Here is a 20,942-nt window from a genome sequence, read left to right as displayed (position 1 = left end):
CCTGGGACCCTTTGGTCCAAAGGCCAATGCTCTATCCACTGAGCCAAATGGGCTAGGACAGTGGTCGGCAAACTGTGTCTTGCAAGCCACATGCGGCTCTTTGGCCCCTTGAGTGTGGCTCTTCCACAAAATACCACGGCCTGGGCGAGTCTATTTTGAAGAAGTGGCCTTAGAAGAAGTTTAAGTAAAAAATTTGGCTCTCAAAAGTAATTTCAGTCGTTGTACTGTGGATATTTGGCTCTGTGGACTAATGAGTTTGCCGACCACTGGGCTAGGATGAGTCAATTCAATCTTAACCCTATTCGTTTTCTAAAAATGTTTTTTTTTAAAAAATATATTTTATTAATTTTTTTACAGAGAGGAAGGGAGAGGGATAGAGAGTCAGAAACATCGATGAGAGAGAAATATCGATCAGCTGCCTCCTGCACACCCCCCCACTGGGGATGTGCCCGCAACCAAGGTACATGCCCTTGACCGGAATCGAACCTGGGACCCTTCAGTCCGCAGGCCGACACTCTATCCACTGAGCCAAACCGGTTTTGGCTGGCCTATCTTCTTTTCAAATATTTTTTTAAATATGTGTTTTTTATTGATAGTGTTAGAGATGTCTCCCATTTCCCCCGTGTCTATGTTCTTTGGGGGTCTCTCCCCGTCCCCCCTCCCCTGGGAGGTCCGTCAGTCTGTCCCCGGTCACCAGGCCTCCGGTCCCACCTCCTCCTTCCCCAGCCCCACTGGCAGCGCCGCACCACCTGGTTCCTCAGGTTCCTGGGCTGGAAAGCGAGCCCTCTCCTGGGCGGTTGGGAAAACTACATTTCCCAGAAAGCAATGCGCCCGCGCAAGTGGCAACAAAGGGCCTCCGCATCCGGTTAGGGCGGGACTTCCGTTTTCTTCCTTGTGGCTGACATTTTGACTTTTTGGAACTGTTCACCGGTTCAGGGCCTTCAACGCGTCCATTGTGAGAAGGAGGAGACGCGGGAGGCGGCGTCCCGCTGGGCAGGGTGAGTCTGAGGCTGGGGGACCCCCAACCAGCGGGACTGGGGTCCCCGTGCCTCCCGCCTCCTCTCCGCTGACAGAGTTCACTCGGCGTCACCCCATCGGCCCTCCAGCCTCGGGGCCGGCGCCGCTCAGGCCCCGCAGCCCAGGTCGCAGCGCCCAGAGCAGTGAGTGCCCGTGGGGGACGCAGGGGGTGAGGGGAGGAGGGCGACGGGCTGCGATGCCCCGGGGAAGGCCGTGGGGGGCTGAGCCGGGAGGTGGGGAGCCCAGGCCTGTTTGTGTCTAAAGGCGACAGCGAGGAGGAGAGGCGGTTCCGGGAGGAGCGTCCCTTCCTCCTCAGGGGACGGGGCTGTGGGCGGTGGGAACCACAGAGGGACCTTGGGCCCCGAGGGGTGCGGGCGTCACCGGCCCCGGGGCTGGGCCAGGGCCCTGAGCAGCCTGAGCCCCTGGGTCCTGGCGGTGGGTGCCAGGCCCTCCACAGGCCTTCCGTCCCCACAGGTTCCTGCAGGTGCAGAGCCGCTGAGGGGCTGGGCTGTGGGGCTGATGTCAGGGCCTCACACTATCGTGGCCTCTGAGTTGTGGGGTCCTGGGACTGTCCCCCCCTCTTCCTGCCCCGGGACCGGCAGACAATCAGCCCAGAGTCCTGAGGCCACGACTAGGGCTTTAGGAAGCGGACCCTGGTTGTGGCAACGGGTGGAGTGCGATGTGGGGGGTCCTCCCAGGCACAGGGACCAGGATGTGCAAAGGCTGGGGGTGATGACTGAGCTGGCTCAGGAACTGGCAGGTTACTTAAAAAATACACATACATATTTTTGGCCCTAGCTGGTTTGGCTCAGGGGCTGGAGCGTCGGCCTACAGACTGAAGGGTCCCAGGTTTAATTCTGATCAAGGGCACATGCCGGGGTTGGGGGCTCAACCCACAGTAGGGGCTTTCAGGAGGCACCCGATCAATGATTCTCATCATTGATGTTTCTAACTCTTCCTCTGCTTTTCTCTATGAAATCAATAAAAAAATACGTTTAAAAATAATAAAATTAGCCCTGGCCGGTTTGGCTCAGTGGATAGAGCATCAACCTGCAGACTGAAGGGTCCCGGGTTCGTTTCCGGTCAAGGGCATGTACCTTGGTTGCGGGCACATCCCCAGTGGGGGCTGTGCAGGAGGCAGCTGATGGATGTTTCTAACTCTCTCTCCCTCTCCCTTCCTCTCTGTAAAAAGTCAATAAAATACATATATTAAAAATAATAAAATTAAAAAAATAAAAATGTATCTATATATACTTTTATTCTGATTTTAGATGTAGAAAGGAAGGGAGAGGGAGAGAGACAGACAAACATCCATGAGAAAGAAACAAGGGTCAGTTCCCTCCTGCATGACCGCTAGGGGAATCCAGTCCCAACCCCAGGCAGGGGACTTGACTGGGACTGGTATGTATCTGCGACCTCTCCGTGCATGGGTTGACGCTCAGTCAGCTGAGACACATGAGCCAGGACTGTGAATCACTTTAATACAGGGAATCATGGTCAGGATGGTAATGGTCTTAGTAGCTCAGAGGATCAGTGTGACCCTGTGGTCCTGTGCACCAAGCCCAGTGAGGACTGGCTTTCCTGCTGGGGCCCCTGTTGTGGGAGGTGGGTGTCACAGCACAGCAAAGGGACAGAGGTGGACATGTAGTGTGTTGAGGAAAGATAATGGTTTCCCAGTGGCCAAGGCCTTTAAAAGATTGTTACAGAAAACCGAAGAAGAACCAAGCAATACTTAGAGAGAGATGGAGTTACTTTTATTACGCGCGGGTCCAGAGGAAAATGTCTCTCAAATTCTGGGCCCGAACATGCAGGAATTTTCCCTATTTATATGTTTTTACCTTCTTTGTCTCCCAAATATGGGGTGTTTCCAGCCCCTTTTGCAAGTTCTTAAAGAGCCCGTATGTGTTGGGGCCTTGAGACCTCAACCAGAGGCCTGGCCTGGCGCCAGCACTGATAACCTTGTCTGGGGAAGGTTTAATGCCTCTCTGAAGTGGGAGTAGTCTTAGCAAGCAAGAATTTACAGAAGCCAAATAGCAGGGTTAAACTTTCAAACAGCAGTTTTTGTATAAGATGATGCTTCAAGATGAGTGGACATGAGATGAACTGGAGACCAAAGAGTAATTCACACAAGAGGAGACTCGGGCTGGTACATATTTACTTCTCTAAACACTCACCAGGGTTTTGCTGTGACCCTTGGTGTGGCCTAGGGGGTTGCAGTCAGTCTTGTGGGTTGGCTTAGAGCAGCGGTTCTCAACCTGTGGGTCGCGACCCCTTTGGGGGTCGAACGACCCTTTCACAGGGGTCGCCTAAGACCATCGGAAAACACAGATATTTACATTACGATTCATAACAGTAGCAAAATGACAGTTGTGAAGTAGCTACGAAAATAATGTTATGGTTGGGGGTCACCACAACATGAGGAGCTGTATTAAAGGGTCGGGCATTAGGAAGGTTGAGAACCACTGGCTTAGAGGCTTGAGTGGTCACCTGTGAGACTCACGGGGCTCGGTGCACGGGACCACCGTGGCTGGGACTTGAGTGACGGGTAAGTGGAGAGATGTGGGCTGTGACTGGTGAAAGGACATCAAGTGCAGCACCAGGGCAGGTGGGCTCTGGGTATCTGAGATCTGATTGCGGTTCTCAATAGGTGAGGTTGAGGGGAAAACCAGTCATAGAGAGGCCTTCGTAGAAGGGCTCAAAGCTACCTCTATGAGTGTGGACTCTCAGAGTCTGGGCAGTACTGGATCCTGTTTGAATTTGGCAAGCATTCTCTGGACCACACATGCTGAGTAATGAGTAAGAGGCCAAGGAGATGCCTATGGGGGCTGGGCTGTGGGAGTGCAGGAGTAAGAGAGGTGTGGGAGAAAGAGTGATGTGCACGTGGGGAGGGAGTGTGAATTCATGGCCACAGGGCCCTGACATTGACAGGAGGGTGGACGCATTTCTGGTGGGATCTGGCTGATACAATAAGGGGAATTTTAGGCTAATTTCCTGAAAAGCGGGGTGTTGTGATGCAACTACCAGGTCCGTAGCTTAGATGCCATTTATCTACCCACCTTCCATTTGTTGTGATGGCTGGCACAGTGATCCGTAGGAATGAGATAGCATACATCCGTGTTACCCGGCTTGAAAATCTACACTGGCATGGATAAGGGAGAAGGGGAAAAGAGAAACAGATTATGGAGGAGGTGAACTTCAATTTTGGAAAAGAAGGTGATTAGGAAACAAGGTGTCCTCGCCCCGGAAAATCTGTGTTATCTTTGAAGTTGTCCCTGTGGGAATGCAGCTGTGAGAGAGAGGTGTGGTTCAAAGAACTGTGTGCATCAGGGAGTGCAGAGTGATGGCCTCAGTACCCTGGGTTTGGGGTTGTAAGAGTGAATTGTGATGCCATGTTTTTGGTGTCTTATAGGGACCTTCTGGGAGACTGCCCAACATAACCAGTGTCAATCACTCACAGTCCTTTTATGGCCAGTATCTCTCCCTACCCTATGTTCTTGACACCCACTCTATTGACAACAGGCAGTGTGGCCTACAAGTGAGGCCCAGAGCTCAGGTATCTTCTCTCTGCTCAACTGCCTTTATTGTTGTGGGAAGACAAAATATCAGTAGGAGTTTAAGAAGCAAGTGACTTTCATGGGACCAAGGCCTGCTATCTTCTCCAATGTGGAAGCAGAGGCAGGAGATGAATGTGGAGGGTCAGAGATATTATATACTTGGAATCTTAGGAAAGAAGCTGATCATGGACTGAGCTTTCCCCGTCATGACAGGATATGAGCTTTGAGGTTGCGGCCATTGTCTTCTCTCAGGAGCAGTGGGGGGTGCTTGGTGAGGCTCAGAGACTTCTGAACTGTGATGTGATGCTGGGCTGTTCTGTACCCGTGTTTCTGTGCTTGTGGTGTCTATATGTTTCCTGTGAGTTTGTGTGTCTCTGCGCCCTAGAAACAAGCAAATGCATAGGCATTCTCTTCCGGGGTGATGGAGAGGACAGTGTGTGTGTGAAGGCTTTCGGGTTCAAAGGCTTGGAGAAAGGGCTGACGCGCAAATTAATACACAAGACAAGAATAAGTAGAGGAAGGTGCCGGCGTCTACTCAGAGCATCACTCCCGGACCCTTCACAGCCCCAAAAGAGGCTGCTTCCACGCACTTGCCTTAATGGGGCCCGTCAAGTATGTCAGGTTCTCCTACGGAGCCCTTGGTGTTTGCGGCAGCCCTGTGGTGTATATTGACGAGTGAAATGTGGTGGGAGTGAAGTCTGTTACCTCTAACAGAAGTGTCTAGAAACACTAAGACTAGCCATCCTCCCTTTCCATTTCTGATAACACGTAGTAGGTACCAACATGGTGCTTGTACTTTATCCCAGTCCCAGGGAAACCAGGGTGTTCGTGTGGTGTGAACGAGAGAGATACCTTCTTTAGGGTAAGCACTAAAGCTTGGGCCTGTTACCCACAGTAACATCTAGCCCGTTTTAGTGGGTACGCATGCCCCGTTCTACCCTCTAGGAGGCAGCAGAGCCGGACATTAGAAGCCAGAGCTCTGTGGTTAGAGACACATGGGTTTGACTTCCAGCCCTGCCTTTATTAACTCTACAATCATTCAATTCACGTTGAGTCTCTGAGCCTGGATTTCCTCCCCATTAAATAGATGGTTAAACCATTTCGGGTTGCGGAGAGGATTAAGTGAAATAATAATGCAGGTAAAGCATCAAACCGGGCCTGGCACCTGTAGTAAAACATTCAGTAACTGTTAGCTCCTTAGCTTCACAATGGGTACTGACCACAGACATCCAGACAATGTAGGGAATGTCAACTTGTTGGCCTATGTAAGCCTTCAGATACTGCTTTGAAACAAATAGGATGGGATTATGTATATTCTCTTATAGCCTGCTTTTTCTCTTAATTATGTGATATTTTTATGTTAAATATAAAGAATCTGACAGCTGGAGGGGCACAGTTGGTTGAGCATCTTCCCATGCACAGAACGGTTGCCAGTTCAATTCCTGGTCAGGGCACAAACCAGGTCTCTTGGTTGTATTCGCGGTGGGTTGGGGGCTGCAGGAGGCAGCTGATGGGTGTTTCTCCATCTCAGTTCATTTCTCTAAAATTCAAATAAAAAATCTTAAATATATAACTATATATATTGATTTAGATTTGTGGTTTCAGTATTATATCAATGAAATAATACTTTCCACCTCAGGGAGCATTCTGGAATTCAGGGAATCTGAAATAATGTCTCCAAACAAGAGATCAGTTGCAGACAACACTCCACAAAAGCCTATAACAGCCACCAAAACCTCAAGTTGTCATTTCCCAGCGCCACTCAGCGCCCCAAAACCAACACTGCAATGGCCAATCAGTGACTGGGATCCTAATGGCACCTGGGGGGCCGGAAAAGTACGTTACCCAAAGGGCAATGGGCCCAATGATGGCTGAGTTTAGCCACTGAGAGCCCAGAAGAGGCACATTACCCAGGTGCCCATTGGTTTGGGTGTGACGTCCAGCATCTTTCTCCTGGTGGTCATTTCGACCTCTTTCTTCTGTTACCACAGTCAGAGGCTCTGGCGCTCTGCCTTAAGACCACAACGAGGCATCAGAGGCAGTGTTTCTGCTCTGAGTGGTGTGTCTGAGGCTTGTTGAGCCACAGCGGGTGGGTTTGAAGCTTCCTTGCTTTCCAGACTCCTCTGCTTACAGAGTTCCACTCAGCTCACCTCATGTACCTTCCAGTGTCAGGTCCTGCAGCCCCGGTCGCAGCTTACAGAACAGTGAGTCTCTGGTGGGTGACAGGCGGCCATGCCAGCCAGGAAGGACGTGGTGGTGTGGTTGAGCTGGGAGGATTCGGGAAACCCAGGTCTGTTTCATGTCTAAAGGCAACAAGAAAGATGAGGGAAAGTTTTGTGTGAGGAGCTTTTCTTTCATTTTCAGGGAGTGCCAGCATTGGTGCTTGTGTATAAAGAGAGACGTTGTCTGAGGTAGGATTCTAACCTTTTCCCAAAACTGCTCAGAGGAAGAACGAGAAGACTGGCAGAGAGAGGACAGCACTTAGGGACAGAAAGAAGTCCTGTAAATGATGAGGTCACTAGAAAGAGTGTGCACTGAGGACTGAGGCCCTGAGGAAATGCAGGCATCTCAAGGTCACCTGGCCCGGGGTTGACCAGACTCAACAGACCTTCCTCTTTCCCCAGATTCCTGCAGATGTAGAACCGCTTAGGGGACTGGTTTGTGGAACTTGTTTCAGGGCCTCCCAGTCTAGTGACCTCTGAGGTAGTGGTGCCCTGGGACAGTCCAGCTTTTTTATCTGTGGACCTTGATGAGACTCCAAGCCCAGAATTCTCAGTCCAGGTCTAGTGTCATGTGAGTGGTCCCTGTTATTGGCAACCAGTGGAATGGGATGTGAGAGGATTTTCCAGGCATAAGTTCCTATGTGTGCAAAGGCTCAGAGTGAAGACAGATCATTCAGGAATGAGAAGGTGTTGATTTTTTTAAAAAATGAGGAACTGGTAACAATGGGACAGTAGTCAGGTTTAGAGGAGCTTTGTGACAAGTTGGGAGTCTGTTCTGCAGGTGATGGGAGCAATGGGAGATTTGGAGCAATGGAGGCAGGTGATCTAACCCAGGTCTCATTAGACTCCCTGTTGCTGCAGCATGGAGAACAATATGGGTGTGAGGGAGGTTGTAAAAGGATTGGGAAGGGAACTGCTGTGATAGTGTTGGGGAGTGTGAGGCTATCTGGCAAATGATGATGGCCGTGGAGGTGCTACAAGCAGTCCGATTCCGGTTCTGTTTTTAAAGTTGGCCCACCAGGATTTTCTAATTATGAGGTTGAGAGAGACAGAGGTAACAGTTAAAGATGACGCGAAGGTTTGGATTTCACAGCTGAAGGTATGGAAGCACCATCAACTGAGATGGAGAAATTCATAGTAGAAAGAGCAATGTTCATTTGGGGATGCAAAATCTTTTATTTTAGGCCTGTTAGAGTGTGAGATATTTCATAGAGCAACTCATGAGTGTCTGGTACTCTGAGGAACAGTTCAGGGTGAAGACTTTGTTAAATGGTAGTGGAGAGTGTATGAACCAGGGAGGAGCTGTAGATCACCTTTTTGTTTATTTATTTATTTTTAAAGTGGGTTTCTTCTTTTTTTAAAAAAATATATTTTATTGATTTTTTACAGAGAGGAAGGGAGAGGGATAGAGTTAGAAACATCGATGAGAGAGAAACATCCATCAGCTGCCTCCTGCACACCTCCTACTGGGGATGTGCCCGCAACCCAGGTACATGCCCTTGACTGGAATCGAACCTGGGACCTTTCATTCCGCAGGCCGACGCTCTATCCACTGAGCCAAACCGGTCAGGGCTAGATCACCTTTTTCTTTTGTAATTGGACACAAGGAAGAGTAATTCAAACAGGATGAGAATGGAGCTAGTGCATATTTACTTCTTAGACACTCAACAGGAATCTGTTGTGACCATGACTCAGTCTGGTGGATTTCCTTAGGGGCATGAGGGGTCATCTGTGAGACTCACTGGGCGTGGCAAAGTGGGCCATAGGTGATGGCATTTGAATGATGGAGGCTGTGACTCACGAAGGGACATCCAGTGCAGCAGCAGTGAAGGTGGGCTCTGGATATCTGAGATCGGATGGGTTCTCACTAGGTAAGGTTGAAGGAACAAATCAGGGAGGAAAGCCTTCCTATCAGGACTCAAGGCTGTCTTCAGTGTGGGCTGTCAGTGTCGGGTTAGTACTTCATTCAACTGGAATTTGCCAAGCATTCTCAGCACCACACTGTGAGTAAAGAGTAGGAAGCCAAGGAGATGACTGTGAGGGCTGTGGTGGTGGGAGTGCAGGTGTGAGAGAGGTGTGGTAGAAAGAGCGATGTGCCTGCCCTTGGAGAGTGAGTGTGAATTCATGGCTACAGCTCACTGTCACTGACATACAAGTGGATGAAGGGTAATTCCCTTTCTGGTGGTGTCTTTATGATATCCTATGGGGGAATTTTAGGGTTACTGCTGAAGGAGGGGATGTTGTCATGCTACATGCTAAGTCCAAATCTTAGATGCCATGTATGTGCACACTTGCCTGTTGGTGTTGAGGGATGATACAGTGATCCATTGGAAAGAGATAGCATATATCAGGGTCTCCTGGGCTTGAAAATCTCCACTGCCATGGGAAAGGGGAAGGGGAAGGGAGGTACACATTACAGAGGTGGTAAATTTGAGTTTTGGAAAAGAAGCTGATTCGGAAACAACTGATCCTCATCATGGCATATTTGTGTTATCTTTGAAGTTGTGCCTCTGGGAATGAAGATATGTGAGAGAAAGTGTGCTTCAAAGAATTATGTGGAGCAGGTAGTGCAAAGTGATGGCCTCTGCACCCTCGATTGAGATTGGAAGGGTAAAGTGTGATGCCATGTTTTATGGTGTCTTAGAGGGACAGTCCAGGGCACTGCCAGGAGGATGCCTGATAAGACCAGTGTCAAATCACTTACACTCTCTCTATGGCCCACAACTCTCCCTCCCTATGTTCATGACAACCACTTATTGACCAGACCCAATGTGAGGCCCAGAGCAGAGCTATCATCAACCTGCTTATCTGCCTTATTGTTGTGGGAAAGCACAGTATCCGAAGGAATACAAGGAGAGACTGACTTTGAAGACCTGGTATATTTTCAGATGTTGGGACTAGAGGGGTCTGCTAAATTGGGAGGATGATGACCGTAAAATCCTAGGAGATAAGCTGATCATGGACTGAACTGTCTCCAATATGCCAGAATATGGACTTTGAGGACGTGGCCATTGCCTTCTCTCTGGAGGAGTGGGAGCTCCTGGATGAGGCTGCGAGACTTCTGTACTGCGATGTGATGCTGGAAGTGTTTGCACTGGTATCATCTGTCGGTAAGCCCTTCACATCTCTCCTGGTGTCCTGGCGTGATGTCCTCTCTTCCTGTATTCTCCACCTGTCGCTCACTCTCTCCCACAGCCAGTCCATGGACTCTGCTACTTCCCCCACTTTCTTGTCAACCGTGCTGCGGCTGCCAGTGCTGAGCTGTGTGCAGAGTCTTGAGGAATGGACTCCACGAGCATCCCTAGAAGCCATTGTCTCTCAAAGTGCAGATAGTGTCTGGGAGTCAGGAGTTCTACAAACAGATCCATAGGTTCACCTTGCTCTTCCTTTTCCTGGGAGGTTTACTATGTCCACTTCCGAGGCTTCCACTTTTGTCCCTTCCCTCGAGCTTAAGGTCCTTGGTGACCGCCTGAGCCAGGTTATGGTCTTTACTTACATGAACCATGAACAGTTCTTCTAAGGCCCAACGTCAGTTATTATCTGTAATACTCTTTCCTCGAATACTATTGCATGCCAAGGTGCTCTGGGCCAGGACTTGCTGCTCACCTCTGTTGTCCTTCATGAATACTCAGAGTATTTAGGTTCCAGGTATTTGTACGATAGAAGGTACAATGAGAACATGGTGTTTTCTCATGATGAATATGCACAGTGGACTCAGAGAAGGCTGGGCACTTCTGAGTGGCAACTGGGGGGAGGTATGGTACCAGTGCTGTGTTCAGATCATACCACGAGTCTGCTCCTGGCAACACTGTTTAAGTGCAGGTGCAGGTGCCACCGGCCACAACTCATTTCTACCTTTTCTTTCTCATACTTGACAGTTTGCTGACTTGTCATTTCATCAGACTGTTGGCTACCTTCGCCTTTTGTGGCCTTTTTACATCACCTGTTCCTCTGCACTGCTCTCCGTGCAGTGTTCACAAACACTGTCCTGCACTTGTGTTATGAGGGGCAAATACACTGAGTGGCCAGATTATTACGATCTCTGAACGCATAATAATCTGGCCACTCGGTGCATTTGTATCTCAAATGGGTACCAAAAGTATTCTAGACTTTTGCTGGAGACCAACCACCTATTTGCCCTGAGCTTTCTATCAGCCAGTGCAAAGGGGAACACTGATCAGGTGCACAATTTACAGTATCTTGGATATCAAATAAATGAGGTGCTCAAGAGAAGTACACCGAGTGGCCAGATGATTATGCGTTCAGAGATCATCATCATCTGGCCACTCAGTGTATATGCATAAATAGTCCTCTAACACCAGATGCTAGTTTATTGAATTTAACTTGGAAACAGACATAACTGTCCTCCTGCACAGCCATCCCATGTCACCAGCAGAGAAGCACAGGTGGACACTCTTAGCAGAACAACGAGCAGGAGATTCTGCTTCTCTTCCATGTGATGTTTGCCATCTTTCTGTCATATTTCTGGTGAAGTCTTTTCTGGTTTGTTAGCTTCAGAGGCCCATAATTTTACAGCAACCTCTTATTAAGCTTTCCTGCAGATCTCTTATTTTGAGATAATTCAATGGAAACAGTGTAGTATGTGGAATACACTTTTGTATTATAACTTCCCCCTGATACCACAGTGAATATTCTTTTTTTTTTTTTTTTATACCATTCTCTGTTTTTAGGTTGTTGGCATGAAATGGAAGATAAGACGACACATTCTGAGCAGAGTGTATCTCTACAAGGGGAGTCACAGGTCAGGACTTCTGAGACAGCTCCAGCTACTCAGAGGACCCATCTCTGTAAGAAGTGTTTCTCAGTGTTAAAATATATTCTGCACCCAACTGAGTCACAAGCAGAAGACTTTGAGCAGAAAGCCTTCTTCAGTGATGCATGTGTGAGAGTCTTCTGTTTCAGTGCAAACCCTCACCAGCAGCAGAGGGTTTCCGGTGGAGAGAAGCCCTGGAAAGAAGCTGTGGACAGGGCCTCGTTTGTGAACAGGTTCAGCTTCCGCTTACCATGGGTGCCTTCAGTGAGTAGGGAGGTTGGGAAAGTCTTTCCTGCCATCTCAGATCTTCCACAGCACCCAGCAGCTCTCAAGACGGAGGAGCCACACAGTAGCAGTTTGATTGCACAAGAATTTCTCAGTGGAAAATGTCACCATCATTGGGGTGAACGTGAAAAAGCTGCCAGCAGCAACCAGAAAGTTGTTCAACATCAGGGCGCCTGCTCTGGAGAAGTGAATTATGAGGGTAACAAATGTGGAAAATGTTTTAGATGCATCATGAACCTCAATCAAAAAAGAGAAATTCACACTGGAGAAAATCCCTATGAATGTACCGATTGTGGGAAGTTCTTTAGACAAAGCTCTATCCTCATTCAACAACACAGAGTTGACAGTGGAGAAAAACCGTGTGAGTGCAGTGAATGTGAGAAATCTTTTAGCTGCAAAACTAGCTTGGGTACACACCAGAGAGTTCACACTGGAGAAAAGCCAGTTGAGTGTAGTGATCTTGGGAAATATTTTAGGTCCAATAGTCACCTTCATAACCACAAGAGCGTTCATGCTGGAGAGAAGCCATATGAGTGTACAGATTGTGGGAAGTCCTTCAGGTGTAGCTTTAACCTAGTTCAACATAAGAAAATTCACACTGGAGAAAAGCCCTATGAGTGTAGTGATTGTGGAAATTCCTTTAGGAAAAATGCTCACCTCCTTAATCACAAGAGAGTTCATACTGGAGAGAAGCCATATGAGTGTACAGATTGTGGGAAGTCCTTCAGTCGTAGCTCAAGCCTCATTCAACATCAGAGAGTTCATTCTGGAGAAAAGCCATATGAGTGTAGTGATTGTGGGAAATCTTTTAGGTTCAATAGTTACCTTCATATCCACAAGAGAGTTCATACTGGAGAGAGGCGATATGTGTGTGATGAATGTGGGAAGGCTTTCGTTGATAGGTCTACCCTCATTCACCACCACAGAGTTCACACTGGAGACAAGCCTTATGAGTGTAGTGAATGTGGGAAGTCCTTCAGTGAAAGATCTGGCTTAAATAAGCACCACAGAATTCACACTGGAGAAAAGCCCTATGAGTGTAGTGATTGTGGGAAATCTTTTAGGTTCAATAGTCACCTTCATATCCACAAGAGAGTTCATACTGGAGAAAAGCCATATAAGTGTACAGATTGTGGGAAGTCCTTTAGTCATAGCTCTACCCTCATTAAACATCAGCGAGTTCACACTGGAGAAAAGCCATATGAGTATAGTGACTGTGGGAAGTCATTCAGTCGAAGCTCCACCCTCACTGAACGCCAAAGAGTTCATAGTGGAGAGAAGCCTTAAATGTGCACGTAATGTGTTATTTTTCTCACTTAGAATAACATCACTGAAGGCGATTCTTTGGGACATATTTATCTGACTATAAACCCCTTTTAAGAGAACATACACTCTGCTAGATTTCTCATAAGTTTCAGGTGTAACTGAGGCTTGAAGGACCTCCATTGCCCTGGCTAACATGCCCAGATCTACTACCCGATTGATAGCGCAATGAGTATTTGTGGCTGAAGAGATTTCACCTCTGACACCTGGCTCACCTGAAAAATGTGCACCCGTCCCCACCATGTGTGCTCAAGGGAAATATATTCTATGTTGTCTCTTGTGCTTGAGAAAATTATGATTATTCTGAGCTCTTGACAGGATCTTCATTCCTGTATCTTGGACTAGAGAATGGAACTGACCCAGGGGTTATCCAGAGCACCCATTCTCAGCTACGAAGTGTGACCTCTTTCAGGAACATGGTTCTCACGTTATGCTGTGATGAATTGCTTCAGGTTCTGAGTCACTCTACTGCAATCTGCTTAGTGTCCTCTCTTCTGGTTTATGATCTTTATATAAAGGTGTGTGTTTTTTTTTCTTTTTTTACCTATAATTTTGATCGTTCTATTGACTCTCTGGGATGATTTGAAAGGAAAGTTGTGATCTTTCGGCCTGGAAATATAAACAGATATGGTGGGGTCCCAAATTTTCTTTGCTTTTAAAAGGATACACCATACCGACCGAAAATCACTCTTTGTCCGATATTGGCTTTTAATCATTGCATTCCAAAATCTTGAAAGAAAGACTGCATGACTTTGTGGTTCTAATTTGCAGCCTGGTGCCTCTGTGATTGGTGATGTCAGTGGTCACCCAGAAAAGGAGGCCTTTGTAGTGCTTCTGTGAACAACATGAATTCTATTCTCTGTTCACAGTATGGATTTCACAATTCTCAGCAAGGTTTAGGGGGCTTCTTTTCACATAGTATAAAGCAGCCATGTGCCATAATGTACAAAATTTCATAGGCTGGTGCCTTTTGTTTTGAGATACTGAGGTTTCTATTGAACCACAATTAGTAGAGAAACACTGTGTTCATAGTGAGTGGGAAAAACTGGAGTAAATTTCCTAAAAAGTCCCTCTTCTCTACCTTATCTAGAAATGGTCGTGGGCTGTGGCTTCTGCGGTTTTTGTGTATAGACATTCTCAGGACCTCCATCACTGTCTCCTGTGGCTGAAATAATTGGGAGAAAAAATAATGTTACAGTTTTTTGGATTCCCTTCGCCCATCTAGCGTGTTCACCTCAGGGTGTGCTCAGCAGGCAAGACCTCAAAGCTAGAGGAAGGATAAGCCTGTAGTCAGTCCCAGGATGTGTCTTTTGTATCCAAATCAACATTCCTGTTGATTCTGATGGCAGTAGTCTTCACTGCTTGCAATATTTTCTGCCACTGAGGCAAGGCTGGTCCTCTCAGGAAATTAGGAAAGAGATGGTAGAGCCCATACACGGTTGATATTTTAATTTCCTATCAAGAAGGAGTAACTGGGTCTTTATTTGAAAGTATTTTAAGGCTTTATTTCAGTATCTTTATACCTGGAATGTAACAAAATGCACTTTTTTCATGTGTACTGTTTGGTGAGCTTGGACACAGGGATCAAGCTGTAAACCCATCACTTGTGAAATAAACTTATCTCTCACCCACATACAGGTTAGGGCAAAAGTAGGCTTAGAGATGTGGCTCTGCAAAGTATTTTATATGTCTTTAAAATAATTTATTGAGGTTGTAAAAAAGAAAAACAAAGATTCTTAAATAAAACTCTCTAAAAAAAATAAAATAATTTATTGACTTTTTAGAAAGAGAGGGAGGGAGACAGAGAATGAGAAATGGCGATATGGAAAAGATGCAGCTAACTGCTGCCTCCTGCACACCACCTACAGGGCATCCAGGCAGGAATGGAACCTGTGACTTTCAGGGAAGGGATGGTGCCCAACCAACTGAGGCACACTGGCCGGGGAGAATCTTCCTGTAATATTAATTATTGTATTAATTTCCATATCAACAACTCTACACCTACTTTTGCCACATGCTGTATGTTCCTACTGCCCTTTTATAATCTCTCTTTCTGCCTTTCTTGGCCCTCCATGCAGTCATGGATTTTCCTTCCTTTACAATAAAATAGTTCATATTGTTCATAAGTTTATAAGCATTATAAGTTGTGCAGTCTTTAACAAATACTGGTTTCCTCCATGTTACACGGTTATTTTGTGATTTAATACTAATGTTTATGTGGATAGTTAAAGTTTTTTTTATTGCTGAATAGTACTGTGTTCTACAGATACCCACTTAATCTATTTGTCTATCTATGGTATTGGTTATTTCCAGATTTGGGTTATTATAAATAGATCTGCTGGGAATATTGCTTTCTGTTCTCCATATAGATGTATTGTTTACTTCTCAAACTGTTGCCATGTATGTGAATGTTTTACATGTAAAGATATGCGGAACAGTGACTCAGAAGGGTCATTCTCTTTGCCTTCCCGCTAACCCACAGTAAATAAAAATTCCAGTTTTTTGCTACCCTGCCAGCACATGCAATGGTTAACCTTTTTAAATAGTAGTCCTGGTAAAGCATCAAACAGACTGTCAAATTACAGAGGGAAGGTTAGGGAGAGGTGGGGGAAATAAGAGATCAACCAAAGGACTTATATGCATGCATCTAAGAATAACCAACGGATGCAAAACATGGTGGGGGGGGTGAGGGCCTGTATGGGAGTGGGGTGGGGGGACAACGGTAAGATATGTACACATATAATACCTTAATAAAAAGTAAATAAATAAATAGTAGCCGAAACCGGTTTGGCTCAGTGGATAGAGTGTCAGCCTGCGGACTGAAAGATCCCAGGTTCGATTCCGGTCAAGGGCACGTACCTTGGTTGCGGGCACATCCCCAGTGGGAGGTGTGCAGGAGGCAGCTGATCGATGTTTCTCATCGATGTTTCTAACTCTCTATCCCTCTCTCTTCCTCTCTGTAAAAAATCAATAAAATATATTTAAAAATAAATAAATAGTCCTGGAAATGAATATAGTGTTAACTCACCTTTATTTTAATTGCATTGATCTAAGAAATTTTTATGGAGATTGTTTTCTCATGCATATTTACATCTTGTTAAAATGTCAGCTCAGAATCTTTTTCAAATTGTTTAAATAAATTTATTATTTTTAGCTAAAGGGGTCCTGTGTAGCATCTAAGACATGTTTGAATTTCTCTCATTCCTCAATGATTCCATGACTTCTTTGACTCCATATGGAACCATAGGTTTTGAATACTGGAAATAAAATTGTTTTTCACAAATTTATTTACTTATTTTAAAATATGTTTTAATGGCTTTTAGAGGGGAAGGAAGATGATCGAGAGACGGAAGAGCATCATCCATGGGTGCCTCCTGCACAACCCACACTGGAGATCGAGCTTGCAACCCAGGCATGTGCCCTGACTGGGATTTGAACCAACAACTTCTCGGTTCCAGTTCAATGCTCAACAGCTGAGCGACACTGGCTGGACGTGTTTTCCACAAATTTAATCTTAAAGGCCATTTAAATCCCACTTTTACGATACATTCGTAAATTAATCTGCATTGCTAACATGCTTTTCCATTCTTTTCTAAGTGTAAACATTCATTAGTACAATCAATGAAGTCAAGGTTTGTAGTATTTGTCAATTTCCCGGTGTAAATACTCTCAACATTGTCAGCTTCAAACTTCCAAAATGATAGCACTGCCCTGACCGGTTTGGCTCAGTGGATAGAGCGTCGGCCTGCGGACTGAAGGGTCCCAGGTTCGATTTTGGTCAAGGGCATGTACCTGGGTTGCGGGCACATCCCCAGTAGGGGGCGTGCAGGAGGCAGCTGATCGATGTCTCTCTCCCATTGATGTTTCTAAACTCTCTATCCCTCTCTCTTCCTCTCTGTAAAAAATCAATAAAATATATTAAAAAAAAACAACAAAAAGAAACCAAAATGATAGCACTGAACATGGGCAGGATAAGATACTTCAGTAGCTCATCATGATGCTTTATTTCTACCATACTGATACAGTAGGAACACATATGCTCAAGAACATTCCTAAGAATACATTAAACTATTTCTAATAACATAGTAAAACATTATTTAAAACTTTAAAGTATAATTGATTAAAAACATTTAAAAATATTTTTTATTGATTTCAGAGAGGAAGAGAGAGAGAGAAACATCAGTGATGATAAGGAATCACTGATAGGCTGCTTCCTGTACCTCCCCTCTCCCTGGGAATTGAGCCTGCAACCCATGTATGTGCCCTGACCAAGAACAGAACCATGACCTCCTGGTTCATAGGTCGATGCTAAACCACTGAACCACACCACCTGGGCTATAGTATTTAAATTTTTTTTTAATATCTGTATGTTTTATTGTTGATAGTATTACAGATGTCCCCCGTTTCCCCCTTATATGCATTCTTCGGTGGATCTGTCAGTGTGGACCAGGTAAGTAGACCTCCAGCCCCATCTCCTCCTCCAGCACCACTTGTGGGGCCTCATCACCTTACTCACCAAGGTCATTGGCTGGGATGCCAGCCTTTCTCTGGGGTTGAGAACACTACCCAGAAAGCACTGCGCCAGAGGAGGTAAGGAGCATTTTGGTGCCTGCACATCCGGGTAGGGCGGGACTTCCTGCGTCCTCCTCCTGGCGGCCATTTTGACCTCTTCTGTGGGTTCACAGACTCAAAAGCTCAGCGCTCCAGTGGAGAGTAGGGGGAGGTGTTGGAGGCAGCGTCCCCACTGGGCAGGGTGTGTCTGAGGCTTGTTGACCCCCAACCCTCGGGATTTGGGTCCCCGTGTCTCCCAGACTCCTCTCTGCTGACAGAGACTGACTCAGCTTCACCCCATGGAACGCTCCTGCCTGGGGTGCGGGCCCTCTCGGGTCCTGCAGCCTAGGTTGCAGCGTCCAGAACAGTGAGTCCTCGTGGGTGGCACAGGGTGTGAGGGGGAAGGTGGGCGAGGGGCTGCGATGCCATGGGGTGACTGAGCTGGGAGGGTTGCTTATGGGCCTGAGTGGGCATCTGTGGGACTCACTGGGCATGGGGTAGAGGGCCATAGGCAGTGGGACTTGAGTACTGAGGGCTGTGAGTAGAGAAGGGACATCAAGTGCAGCAGCAGTAGAGGTGGGCTCTGGATAACTGAGATCTGATGTGGTTCTCAGTAGGCGAGGTGGGAGGAAAAAAGAAGTTGGGAGGGAGGCCTTCATAGCAGAATTGAGGGCTGTCTTGGGTGTGGGCAATCAGAGTCAGGTTAGTCCTTGATACTGTTTGAACTTGCCATGCATTCTCTGGAACACACTTGCTGAGTAATGACTAAGACCAAGGAGATGTCTATGGGAGCTGGGGCTACGGGAGTGCAGGTGTGAGAGAGGTGTGGGAGAAGGAGTGATGTGCTCTTGGAGAGGGAGTGTGAACTCATGGCCACAGATCCCTGATATTGACATAGAGGGAATGAAGATTGAGTCCATTTCTGGTGATAACTGGATGATACAACGCGGGGAATTTTAGGGTAATTCCTGAAATGACGGGTGTTGTGGTGCTACACACCAGGTCCAGAATTTAGGTGTCATGTAGGTGCACACCTGCCTGTTGTTGTTGGGCTGATACAGTGATCAATGGGAATGGGATAGCATACATCAGTGTCACCTGGGTTTGAAAATCTCTATTGGCTTGGCGAAGGGAGAAGGGTGAGAGAGAAACACATTACAGAGGAGGTGAGTTAGAATGTTGAAAAGAAGGTGATTAGAAAACATCCCCTCCTCTTCATGGTGTGTATGTGTTGTCTTTGAAGCTGTGACTCTTGGAATGAAGCTGTATGAGAGAAGTGGGATACAAGGAATTATGTGGAACAGGTAGTGCAAAGTGTTGGCCTCAGCACCCTAGGATTGGAATTGAAAGGGTTTCGAGTGATGCCATGTTTTTTCGGGGTCTTGGAGGGAGAATGTGTTGAACAACAAGGATATCGCCCCACTAGACCAGTGTCAAATCACTCACATCTCTCTTTATGTCCAACATTTATCGGTCCCCTATGTTGGTGACACCCATTGCATTGAGCGTAAATGTGAGGTCCTGAGGTCAGGTATCATCAATCTGAGCATCTGCTTTATTGCTGTGGGAAGACACAGTATCGGTAGGAATATAAGGAGAGAGCGACTCTGTTAGGTTCAAGGCCTGCTATTTTCTGTGATGGGGGGAGTGGAGGGAGCAGATGGTTATGGAGAGTGGGACGTATGATGAAAGTAAAAGCCTAGGAGAGAAGCTGATCATGGATTGAACTGTGCCCATTATGACAGGATATGGACTTTGAGGACGTGGCCATCGCCTTCTCTCAGGAGGAGTGGGGGCTCCTTGATGAGGCTCAGAGACTTCTGTACTGCGAGGTGATGCTGGAAGTGTTTGCACTTGTCTCATCTGTAGGTAAGAGCTTCACATTGTCCCAGTGATGTGAGGTGATGCCCTTTCTTCCTTTATTCACAAAACAGTTTTCTCTCTCCCACAGCCAGACCCTGGGTTCTGCTGATTTCCACCCCTGTCTTGTCAAATGTGCTGTGGCTGCCGGTGCTGAGCTGTGTGGAGATCCCTTACAATGGACTCCAGGAACATCCATAACACCCATTGCCCCAAAAAGTGCAGAAAGTGGCCGAAACCGGTTTGGCTCAGTGGATAGAGCGTCGGCCTGCGGACTGAAGGGTCCCGGGTTCGATTCCAGTCAAGGGCATGTACCTTGGTTGCGGGCACATCCTCAGTGGGAGGTGTGCAGGAGGCAGCTGATCGATGTTTCTCTCTCATCGATGTTTCTAGCTTTCTATCCCTTTCCTTTCCTCTCTCTAAAATACCAATAAAATATATTTTAAAATAAATAAATAAATAAATAAATAAATAAATAAATAAAAAGTAAAAGTGCAGAAAGTGTCTGGAAATCGGGAGTCTTACAGGCAGCTTAATGGGTCCCATCCTCCCCTTCCTCTCCCTGAGAGGGTGACAATACCCACATTTATTCCTTTCTTCCCCCTTCCTCTAAGGAAAGGTGCTTTATGACCGCCTGTGCCTGGTTATGTGCTTCACTTACATGAACCGTGGACTATTCTTGTAAGACCTTCTTCAGTTGTTGTTTGTAATATTACCTTAGCTGAGGACTATTGGGACAAAATTGCTCTGAGCCAGAGCTGGCTGCTCTCCTCCGTTGTCTTTCATTAATACTTGGAATATTTAGGGTTTATGCATCGGTAGTGTAGAAGATTCCGGGAAAACCTCGTTTCTTCATAGGGTGAACATGCAAGATGTTCTCAGAGGAGGTCTGGCCATTGTGAGTGACAACTGGGGAAAGTATGACATAACTAGAGGCCCGGTGTACGAAATTCGTTCATGCGGTGGGGGTTGTCCCTCAGCCCAGCCTGCACCCTGTCCAATCTGGGACCCCTTGAGGGATGTCCAACCCCCCCGATCCTAGTGGGATCGGGCCTAAACGGGCAGTTGGACATCACTGTCACCATCCAGGACTGCTGGCTCCCAACTGCCCTCACCTACTGGCCTGGTCCCCCCAACTGCCCTCCCCTGCTGGCCTGGTTCCTCCCAACTGCCCTCACCTACTGGCCTGGTCCCCCCAACTGCCCTCCCCTGCTGGCCTGGTTCCTCCCAACTGCCCTCCCCTGCAGGCCTGGTCCCCCCAACTGCCCTCCCCTACTGGCCTGGTCCCCCCAACTGCCCTCCCCTGCAGGCCTGGTTCCCCCCCAACTGCCCTCCCTTGCAGGCCTGGGTCCTCCC

General features: G+C 47.1%; 1 protein-coding gene across 3 annotated transcripts; it reads left to right on the top strand.

Annotated features, from left to right (window-relative positions):
• Positions 1-873: 873 nt before the first annotated feature.
• Positions 874-15,734, top strand: LOC308235628 (uncharacterized protein). Of its 3 annotated transcripts, none has more exons than XR_013959198.1 (3): positions 874-998; positions 9,780-9,903; positions 11,485-15,734. XR_013959198.1 is itself a non-coding variant. In XM_080644639.1 (2 exons), the coding sequence occupies exons 1-2, from the start codon at positions 9,783-9,785 to the stop codon at positions 13,137-13,139; spliced, it is 1,776 nt and encodes a 591-aa protein (XP_080500765.1). In that variant the 5' UTR covers positions 9,366-9,782; the 3' UTR covers positions 13,140-15,734. The 3 variants fall into 3 exon arrangements, 1 of the variants encoding a protein (XP_080500765.1); XR_013959199.1 differs by having other exon boundaries at positions 874-1,160; XM_080644639.1 differs by lacking the exon at positions 874-998 and having other exon boundaries at positions 9,366-9,903.
• Positions 15,735-20,942: the final 5,208 nt, after the last annotated feature.

This window comes from Plecotus auritus (genome assembly GCF_963455305.1).
Source record: "Plecotus auritus genome assembly, chromosome: 10".
In the NCBI taxonomy this organism is placed as follows: Eukaryota; Metazoa; Chordata; class Mammalia; order Chiroptera; family Vespertilionidae; genus Plecotus; species Plecotus auritus.
The sequence above is the reverse complement of the archived record's forward strand: the minus strand, read 5'-3'. Positions and strand labels throughout refer to the sequence as shown.

What these genes read in the sequence shown, in the direction of transcription:
- LOC308235628 (XM_080644639.1), top strand. Translation starts at nt 9,783, where the DNA reads ATGGACTTTGAGGACGTGGCCATTGCCTTCTCTCTGGAGGAGTGGGAG. An exon ending in TGCACTGGTATCATCTGTCG is followed by an intron (nt 9,904 to 11,484) that starts GTAAGCCCTTCA and finishes CTCTGTTTTTAG; the next exon opens with GTTGTTGGCATGAAATGGAA.